Here is a 10,578-nt window from a genome sequence, read left to right as displayed (position 1 = left end):
TTACGAGGGGTATCACTAATACTGTTAGTGATCGGAGATATAAGTGATAACTACCTCTTGAGATTAGTGAAACATTGAAGGTAATCGTTACTTTGAATTAGTGAAATGAGGAACGTGATCCCTACCTCTCCTCCACTTCTCTTACCGTATCCATAATCTTTTACTCTTCTAAAAATGGAACTAAATCTAATTTTTGACACACACACGCGTGCGCGCATATACAAAGCCATTTCCTTTTAGTTAATCAAAACCTGTGCGCGAACTTAGGGTACTTGGGACGTACTGTGGTGGGGAGCCGTGATGGCGTAATGGGTGTGGTAACACCTACCGCAACACCCCTTACGATAGTGGTGGTGATTTTCGTGGTGGCCATCATGGTAGTTGTGAGTTTGATGATTGTTTTTTTGTTATTGGTTTGGGATTGTTGTGATTGGTTGTTTTTTTTGTGGGGAATGAGGTGGCATTGTTGTGATTGGTAGTTTTTTTTGTGGGGAATGAGGTGGCATTGTTGTGATTGGTTGGGACTGATTTAGGGATGAGTGGTGCAAGTGATTTAGAAAAGGTGTGATATAATTGGGTAAAATGAGGTGGCAATTTATGATTGGTTAGTTTGTAAGTGATGCTGTGATGGGTGCCTCGACCACCTTTGCTAGACCATCTATGGTTAGATCGTGTTGATGATGGCAATAGATATGACGTCGCTGGAGATTTAAATTAGGTTTTTAAGTTTGTTTTTTAATGTTTTTAGTATCATTGTATTCTAATTCTACTTGTTAATTTAAATAAATAGACAATGATTAAAAAAATGATTGAGGTTTAGTGACAACTAGTGAACCCAAAACACAGTGCAACAAAAAAAAGTGTAATACACCGGTGATGTGGCCAAAAAAAATTGAAAGGGTAACACATGATCTTAGAGTATACATATTCCTTTATAGAGAAAGCTTATACGTGTGTATGTCGTGTGGCATAGTTTGTTTAATTATATAAAGAAAATAATTAAAGTCTTTTTTTTTTTTTTTCAGACGATCAAGAGCACCAACATCCCTCTGTCTCACGCTTTTTAGAGCACCAATGCCCCCCATAGGCGGACCTAGCCTTTGGGCAGGGTGGGCGGCTACACCCTTGAAAAAAACAATAGTGTATATTTTGGGAAAAAAACCCGACCGCACCCTTTGAAAATATGGTTGAACATCTCATTCGCACCCCAAATAAAAAACTTCTGGGTCCGCCACTGATGCCCCTCTAATTTCACACCTTCTAACGCCCCTTGGAGCGGAGTGTCACGTGGCCGCATCGCTAGGGGCGTTAATCGGTAACACTTCCCAAGACGCAAAAAATATCTTACCAAATACAATAATACTTGGCATATTTTAAACCAACTTGTCAATAAAATGAATAAAAAACGTAATTGCACGCGATGGTATTAAGTGCGTGAGTGAATGTGCGCACACCAGGATGAATTACGATCAGATCTACCACCGTCACCATCTCACCCACTCCCCCCTCCTACCCACTCACTCATAATCTCTCTCTATAAATACCACTCTTCTCCCTTCTCTCTGATTCGTGTCCACCATTCTTATCCTCTCTCTCTCTCTTTCTCGGAAGATCCAACTCCATTTCATTCGGAACTTCCCTTTTTCTCACCTTCTTACAGGTACGCCACTCTTCAATTCCACTTGACACACTACCAATTCATCAATGCATATATTTGTAGTAATTAGTATTCAATTGAAATTAACTGAATCTGTTAACTTTACCGTTAGATCTAGTGGTAACCGTCCGTGATCTGTTAGTTACACTTATGTATCTATATCTATATCCGTAGTGACTGACGTATACTCGTATAGCATATTCTATCGCATGGAAATGTGTTTTGTTGTGATCCGTGGGCCCCGCGGGTGATTTTGGGGGTTTAATTAGGGTTCAGTAACATTTTATAACGGTAAAGAATGAGGTTGTATAACCAAAAGTAAGATCTGGTGGTTCTAGGGTTTTGGGAACCGTAGATCCATCTTTTAGTCTGAATTTTTTTGTCTATATCTGTTGTTTTAATCCGAATCGGTTTATGGTGGAATGATTTTGTGTGGTTCTGTCACTTGTGTGAGATTCGGCTTCACTGTAAAAGAAAGAAAGTTGAATCTGCTTCAGGTTTCTAAAGTGAAGTTTTCTATTAGGTATGGTATACGGATTCAATCAGAACTCTAGATTAGGGATGAGAAATTATGTATACTAAACCGACGCAACAGTATTCGATTTTGGCTTTAGATAAGTTTCAGTATTGGTACTATGTGGTACCAGTATCGATCTCATCCCTGTAGGTGATTTGAAGTTAGGTTTATTTGAAGATAGTAATACTCCTATGGTGTTGCTATTCTTGGTCAAAATGTTGGCATACATTGATTTGAGTATCTGCCCATGTATATTATTCTATTTGTACAGCAAACAAGTAGCTTTTGTTGTTGGTGGATTAACAAATAGTTTCTAGGGTTGGTGGGTTAGTGGGTAGGTGGATCTCTCTTGCTTATGAAAACCGCAATCGTTTTTTAAATAAATAATTTCATTTACTTTTTTCAAGTATTGTTAAATCTAGCTTTCTGTATTACATTAATTCATTTGTGCGTGGAGTTAATCTGGATTAGTAAGATCTTAGTAATGATCTTTATTAACATCAACCGTTTAGTTAGATCCAAATTGATCTTAGTAATTGTGGTTGAGCAGATCAATGGCGTCTCACATTGTCGGTTATCCCCGTATGGGTCCCAAGAGAGAGCTGAAATTCGCTCTTGAATCTTTCTGGGATGGCAAGAGCAGTGCTGAGGATCTACAGACAGTTGCTGCTGATCTCAGATCATCCATCTGGAAACAGATGGCTGCTGCTGGCATCAAGTATATTCCCAGCAACACTTTCTCTTACTACGATCAGGTTCTTGACACCACCACCATGATTGGTGCGGTCCCACCAAGGTACAACTGGAACGGTGGTGAAATCGGTTTCGACACTTACTTCTCAATGGCTAGAGGAAATGCCTCTGTCCCTGCTATGGAAATGACCAAGTGGTTCGACACCAACTAGTAAGTTGGTTTGTGAATCTTGTTGTTTTGCATTGTTGATGTTTAAATATTAGTTGTTAAATATATAATAAAATGGATAAATAGTAACTGTTTTTGATCTGATGTACAGCCATTACATTGTCCCTGAGTTGGGCCCTGAAGTGAAATTCACATATGCTTCCCACAAGGCTGTGAATGAATACAAGGAGGCTAAAGCTGTATGCGTTCTTTACTTCTTTACATGTTATTAAGCATTTAGAGTTGTATTTGCATCAAAGTCTTATGTTGGTTACGTTTCTTTTCTTTATGCAGCTTGGAGTTGATACCGTCCCAGTTTTTGTTGGCCCAGTCAGCTACTTGTTGCTTTCTAAGCCTGCAAAGGGTGTCGAAAAAACTTTCGATCTTCTTTCCCTTCTTGACAAAATCCTTCCAATCTACAAGTATATTTCCCTTTTATAACATTTACAACAACTATACAACATCTAAGATAAACACTTGTTCACACCATAACAAATCTGTAATCTTGTAGGGAGGTTATTGCTGAGTTGAAGGAAGCTGGTGCAACATGGATCCAGTTTGATGAAGCTACCCTTGTGAAGGATCTTGAGGCCCACCAATTGCAAGCTTTCACCAAGGCTTACGCAGATCTTGAATCAGCTTGCTCCGGTCTTAATGTCCTTGTTGCCACCTACTTTGCTGATATTCCTGCTGATGCATTCAAAACCCTAACCACCTTGCCCGGAGTTGCCGGTTACACTTTTGATTTGGTCCGTGGTGAACAGACTCTTGATTTAATCAAGACCAGCTTCCCATCCGGCAAATACCTCTTCGCTGGTGTTGTTGATGGCAGAAACATCTGGGCTAACGACCTTGCAGCATCTCTTAAAGTCCTCGAGTCTCTTGAGGCCATTGTCGGCAAAGGTAGTTATAATTTTACAATTGAAGTTACAAATTTGGGGTGCCAAAATGGGCTGGTTGGGGTTGGGTTCGGGTCAAAACTGGTTGGTTGAGCCGACCCAGAAGACCTTCTGTCCAACACTATTGGGTTTGGGTCAAATCGATCGATTGGGTTGACCCAAGTAACTTCTTGAGTTGTTTCCAAATTCATCTTTTTATGAATAGGCAGTGTGTTATGTATGATCCAGAAACTAATATTACGATATTAATCTCATTTTTTGCATAAAGTGGTTAGAAGGTTGTATTCATAAAAAATGCACTTCAGATAACTTTTGACCCATTTGACTGATCCATAAAAAAATAACCCAATAAGTAAATGGGTTGAAATTGCTACCTCCAATATTACAAGTATATGTGCCAGACAGCTTAATTATTCATAATATAACATGTGATTTATGCAGATAAACTTGTTGTGTCCACCTCATCATCGCTCCAACACACTGCTGTGGATCTTGTGAACGAGACAAAGTTGGACGATGAGATCAAATCTTGGCTCGCATTTGCTGCTCAAAAGGTGGTTGAAGTTGGTGCTTTGGCCAAAGCTCTTGCTGGTCAGAAGGATGAGGTAATTGGATTTGTTTTTTTATTATTGTTATTAATCCATTTATAAATCAAGATACACAGGTCACCAATTTTAATTTTTCATCTTTTTCAGGCATTCTTTGCAGCTAATGCCGCTGCTCTGGCCTCAAGGAAGTGCTCCCCAAGAGTCACCAATGAAGCTGTCCAGAAGGCTGTAAGTGATATTAACAATTTACATGTTTAATCCCAATTCTTATGTATATTTTCACATCTGGTTATTAAAAGCGTGCGTGTTTTGATTTCTCAGGCGGCAGCTTTGAGGGGTTCTGACCACCGTCGTGCCACCAACGTGAGTGCCAGATTGGATGCCCAGCAAAAGAAACTTAATCTCCCAATTCTCCCCACCACCACCATTGGTTCTTTCCCTCAAACCATTGAGCTCAGAAGGGTTCGCCGTGAGTACAAGGCTAAAAAGTGAGTAATTTCAACTACTTAATCCATGTTTTATTCTTTTAACAGCTTGATCATAAGCTTATGTTCTCATAAATCCATGATATTATCGTAGGATCTCTGAGGAAGAATATATTAAAGCCATCAAAGAGGAAATCTTCAAAGTTGTCCAACTTCAAGAAGAGCTTGACATTGATGTGCTTGTTCATGGAGAACCCGAGGTACATTATATAAACATCATACTTTCTTTTCCCCTTTTGTAGTTGGTAGAAAAAATATCCGTTAAAAGTTTTTTGTTTGTTTGTTTGTTGTAGAGGAACGATATGGTTGAGTACTTTGGTGAACAATTGTCTGGTTTTGCCTTCACTGCTAACGGATGGGTGCAATCCTACGGATCCCGATGCGTCAAACCACCAATTATCTATGGTGATGTCAGCCGCCCCAAGGCCATGACCGTCTTCTGGTCCACCATGGCTCAAGAAATGACCAAACGCCCCATGAAGGGTATGCTCACAGGTCCAGTCACCATTCTCAACTGGTCATTTGTCCGTAACGATCAGCCAAGGTATAAATATCAACCATCTACCATGGTCCATTGACTCCATTCCTTCATATTAAAAAACGTCAAAACATTAATTTTTTTTTTTTTTTTTTTTGTTTTTAGATTTGAAACTTGCTACCAGATTGCTTTGGCAATTAAGGATGAAGTTGAGGATCTTGAGAAGGCCGGAATCACAGTCATCCAGATTGATGAGGCTGCTTTAAGAGAAGGATTGCCACTTAGGAAAGCCGAACACGCTTTCTACTTAGACTGGGCAGTCCACTCGTTCAGAATCACCAACGTCGGGGTCCAAGACACCACCCAGATCCACACACACATGTGCTACTCAAACTTCAACGACATCATCCACTCCATCATCAACATGGATGCTGATGTCATCACCATTGAGAACTCCAGGTCTGATGAGAAGCTGCTCTCTGTGTTCCGCGAGGGAGTCAAGTATGGTGCTGGAATCGGTCCAGGTGTCTATGACATCCACTCCCCAAGAATTCCATCCACCGAGGAAATTCACGACAGAATCAACAAAATGCTTGCGGTTTTGGAAACCAATATCTTGTGGGTGAACCCTGACTGTGGTCTCAAGACCCGTAAGTATGCTGAGGTTAAGCCCGCTCTTGAGAACATGGTTGCAGCTGCCAAGAAGCTTCGTGCTGCTCTTGCCAAGTGAGGAGATTTAGACCCGACGGTGGACACGCGATGATAATGACTCTGGAAAATACTTTATGTTACAGTGATGGAATAACTGTGGTTGGTGATGGCATGTATTACAGTATTAGGTTTTGAATTCTGTTTTTTGTTTTCGGGCTTTTATCGGTTGTTATGTACCTTTATGCTGGAGGGCTTTTGCATACCCCCAATGAAGTGAGTTCTAAAGATGATATTTTGTTGGTTTGCATACATCAGAAACTTGCAGTATTTGACAAGTGGAGTAAGTTGGGCCAGAAGCATTTTAAGTAAAAGTTGTGGAAAACCTGGCTACACAAATTGTCTACCACAAACATGATGACATTTGGCCTACAAAGGCCCTACCAATTATATTGTAATTTTGTTAAAACTGGTTAAAACGTCTAAACAAAAGCAAGTCCAAAGTTTAGGATTTATGCGGTTTAATATACGGTTCGGTTTTGATCAAATAAGTAAGGAAAATTGGTTTTTAATAAACCAACCTTTGTCCCGTTGGTAAATAATAATCTTACCACGTAATTGGTATACAATAATCCTACCTATCAACATGTTGGTACTCAATGAACTTCCGTTAATTTTCTTTTACTGAAGTTAGTTTTTAAGTTTTATTTATTACACAAACAGCCCGTGTAGTTGTAATTTACTAGTTTTAACTATTTTAAAACTAGTAAATTACAGTCCCTTGAGGTTTTTTTGTTTTATAAAATAGTTAAAACTAGTAAATTACAACTACAGGGACTTTTTGTGTAATAAATAAAACTTAAAAATTAACTTCAGTTAAAAAAAATTAACGGAAGTTCATTGAGTACCAACATGTTGATAGGTAGGATTATTGTATACCAATTACGTAGGTAAGATTATTATTTACCAACGGGACAAAGGTTGGTTTATTAAAAACCAATTTTCCAATAAGTAATTGTGCTGCTTAATTGATTGTTGATTAAAAATATACGTATGATTTGGTTGTTCTCGTGAGAAACTCCACGCTATCAACCCTAACTTTGCGGAGTCAACGTAGTAGACCACATACGTGACATGGTATTCCACACGTGGTCACGACTCCACTTCGGAGTCACGCATGATGCAGTGCGTCACACGACCTTGTATGATCGACACATATTACTGTTCCCGTAACATTCACTTTTTTTTGAAAGTATATTAGAGGAGACATCTAGCTTTCCCTCTATTTTCCCACATTCCACATCAACACCTTAACATTCTTTCAATTTTTCTCATTCTTCCCATATTAGAGGGAGTCGTCTCACTTTTCCTCATCTATCTATATATATAAATGATAAAAGATCAAACACAAATACACTTATCGTATAAAACGTACGAATAACATGGAAAAGTAAAAAAAACGCTGTAACATTTTTGTAATTATTTTACTAGTAGGGTAATCATCAAAATTACCCCACAAATGATCTTGTAGGATAATTTTGATTTTGTAGGGTAATTTTGATCTAGTAGGGTAATTACGGAAATGCCTCTGCGTTTTTTACTTTTCCACGCAATTTGTACGTTTTGTACGATAATTCTATTTGCGCGGGATCTTTACTCATATATAAATATATGGTAAGGATATACTTGATTAGGAAGTAATCTTGATTATCAATTGAGTAATCAAAGGTTTGGATTAAATGACTGGAATTGAACAAAAACAAGGAGGCGCGTGAGATTTTTAGGGGGTGTTCTAGTCCATCAAAGATAATAGTTTTCCTCTCATCCAATTCCCTCCATTTTAAAACGTTAATAACTCTTTCATACGACATTATTTTTTTATAAAAATTCCATCAAGTTTTTTTTATCTTTAAAACGAGTGTACTATTGCTATAATTTTGATTTTTTTATAACTCATATGCATAAAACGCAATAGACTAAAAACACAAAAAATGTGTTTTTTTCTTTCTAAAATGTAATGGATTAAAAACACAAAAAAAGATGTATTTTTTTAAAACTCAATGGGCTAAAAACGCAAAAAAAAATGTGTTTTTTTTTTTCTAAAAAACAATGGACACACAACGAAAATGTGTTTTTCTAAAACGCAATAAACTAAAAACACACAGAAAATGTGTTTTTTTTTTAAACGTAATAGACTAAAAACACAAAAATGTGTTTTTTTTTTCTAAAACGCAATGGATTACAAACATAAAGAAAATGTGTTTTTCTAAAACGCAATAGACAAAACACAAAAAATATGTTGTTTCTTCCTAAAACGCAATCAACTAAAAACACAAAAAATGTATTTTATCATTGTGTTATAACAAATCTTGCTTTTAAATGATAATTCTCTAAAACGCAATGCTAAACAACCAACTTGCTTAAAACCCAATGATAAAAATATGATATACGTCACTTTATAATTCTTAGGAAAAATTACAAGTTTTGTACTTTATCTTAATACCACTTGTCAGGTGGTGTCATTTTTAACGAATTTTGACAAGTTTTGCCCTTTACAAGGAATTTTGTTGCACGTTTTGTCCTTTAGGCTTAACCCAGTTAGATTTTCTTGTTAAATCTTGTCACCCAAGGTTATTTTAGTCTTTTTACCCATTTATTTCAAGAGTCAACCCTAAAATATTTTGTTTTATTCTTTTAAATAATATTAAATAAATGGGTAAAAAGACTAAAATACCCTTAGGTGACAAGATTTAACAAGAAAATCTAACTGAGTTAAGCCTAAAGGACAAAACGTGCAACCAAATTCCTTGTAAAGAGCAAAACTTGTCAAAATTCGTTAAAAAGGACACCGCCTGATAAGTGGTATTAAGATAAAGGACAAAACTTGTAATATTTCCTAATCTATACTATATTATGGGAGGGGTATTTTAAGATACCCAAAAAATAAGAACTTTTCTCCCTTTTATTTATAGAAAGACCCCTAAAATGAGGGTAGTTTGGTCTTTTAAACACTATTTATTTTTTAACCCCTAAACTTATTACACTTAAATCCCTGAGGTTTTAACCAAATTATAGATAATTAGTTACAATTCATCCCTTCACAACAAACTTATAAATTTTTTACGTATTCTTGACATATCTTATAAACTATATTGTTTAAAAAAAATCCAAAGATAGCATGGCGACCTACACATTTTTGTCGACGTTTCGATAGTTGTCTTGTTCAATATCGGCGCACAGATTAAAAGGTATAAGTCGACAATGCTTTAATTTACAAGTAATTAATATTTGTGATCTAATGCGCCTAATCTAGAAAGATGGGCTCTATCTATGCAAAAAAAAAAAAAAAAAGAATTAAAAGTATCATAACATAAAATGAAGATATTATATGATACATTTTATTTTATTAAAACTGCCAAATATCTATACTTATATATATCTTATAAAAACATAACATAAAATGAAGATATTATGTGTCACATTTTATGCTATTAAAACTGCCTAATATCTATACTTAAATATATCTTATAAAAACTTAAAACTAACCACAACAAACTTTCTAAATAAAGGGGTGACAAATCTAAAATTAAATCCTAATGCATTTCTATAGTTATTACTATAAATACATAGTAGGACACCCCTGTGTCTATTGCTAAACAAAGTTAAAAAATGGACACAGTTCTGAATTCAATTGTTGCGAAAAACCAAGCATGCGAGATTGAAAATTCTAAGGTCAGTTCTATTATATCATAGCAGTGAATAATTGTTTTCTTTTATTTACTTTTATGTGAATGTTAACTTATTTCATTTTCCAGATTCAGTTGCATGATGAACATGCCAATTTAAACAACCCAGTTGTGTAACAAGCTTCTAAGGTATTGATTTTGCTGGTTTTTAAGTATTATTTTGCGTATATCTTTCATATTAACATGTTCGTTATGTTATTATATGTGTGTTTTATTGCAGGATGACGGTGATAAAAGTGTTGATATTATTTCTTATGGTGCAATGTTTAGTCCATACAAGTCCAGTCTTCAACGTGAATTTAGTGAAGAAATAATTTTAATGTTTATTTAATCTTTTGTTAACTTTTGTATTCAATTTTTGACTTTTTTAAGGATAAAAAGTTTGAGACTCAAAGGAAGAGATCCAAGAGACTTTCTGAATGGAAATGGAGTGAGGTTATTAATTTAGACGATTTCGAAGACAATAACAAAGAAGAGGAATTAGAAGATACTGTCGATTTAAGCACAAACCAGAAAACCCGATTGAAAATACCTCGAGTGTCAATTCAGAAGCGAAATGGATTTCATGCAGTCTAATATGAAATCTATCAAGTGTTTTTATGTTTTTTTTTTTCATTTTCAGTTGTTATGTTTGATTTAGACGTATGGATAAAGTTTATTTTATATCTGAACTTTATTTTTGGTGTTAATATAATGCAG

General features: G+C 36.0%; 1 protein-coding gene across 2 annotated transcripts; it reads left to right on the top strand.

Moving 5' to 3' along the window:
* Positions 1 to 1,419: 1,419 nt before the first annotated feature.
* Positions 1,420 to 6,445, top strand: LOC110898235 (5-methyltetrahydropteroyltriglutamate--homocysteine methyltransferase-like). Of its 2 annotated transcripts, none has more exons than XM_022144993.2 (11): positions 1,420 to 1,660; positions 2,725 to 3,078; positions 3,188 to 3,275; positions 3,370 to 3,497; positions 3,587 to 3,978; positions 4,416 to 4,579; positions 4,670 to 4,750; positions 4,844 to 5,010; positions 5,102 to 5,207; positions 5,301 to 5,551; positions 5,651 to 6,445. In XM_022144993.2, exons 1-11 carry the CDS (start codon positions 1,443 to 1,445, stop codon positions 6,213 to 6,215), a joined length of 2,514 nt encoding a protein of 837 aa, XP_022000685.1. In that variant the 5' UTR covers positions 1,420 to 1,442; the 3' UTR covers positions 6,216 to 6,445. The 2 variants fall into 2 exon arrangements, with proteins under 2 accessions (XP_022000685.1, XP_035837888.1); XM_035981995.1 differs by lacking the exon at positions 1,420 to 1,660 and adding an exon at positions 1,908 to 2,180.
* The last annotated feature ends 4,133 nt before the right edge of the window (positions 6,446 to 10,578 follow it).

Source organism: Helianthus annuus, chromosome 13 (genome assembly GCF_002127325.2).
Source record: "Helianthus annuus cultivar XRQ/B chromosome 13, HanXRQr2.0-SUNRISE, whole genome shotgun sequence".
Lineage (NCBI taxonomy): Eukaryota > Viridiplantae > Streptophyta > Magnoliopsida > Asterales > Asteraceae > Helianthus > Helianthus annuus.
The sequence above is the reverse complement of the archived record's forward strand: the minus strand, read 5'-3'. Positions and strand labels throughout refer to the sequence as shown.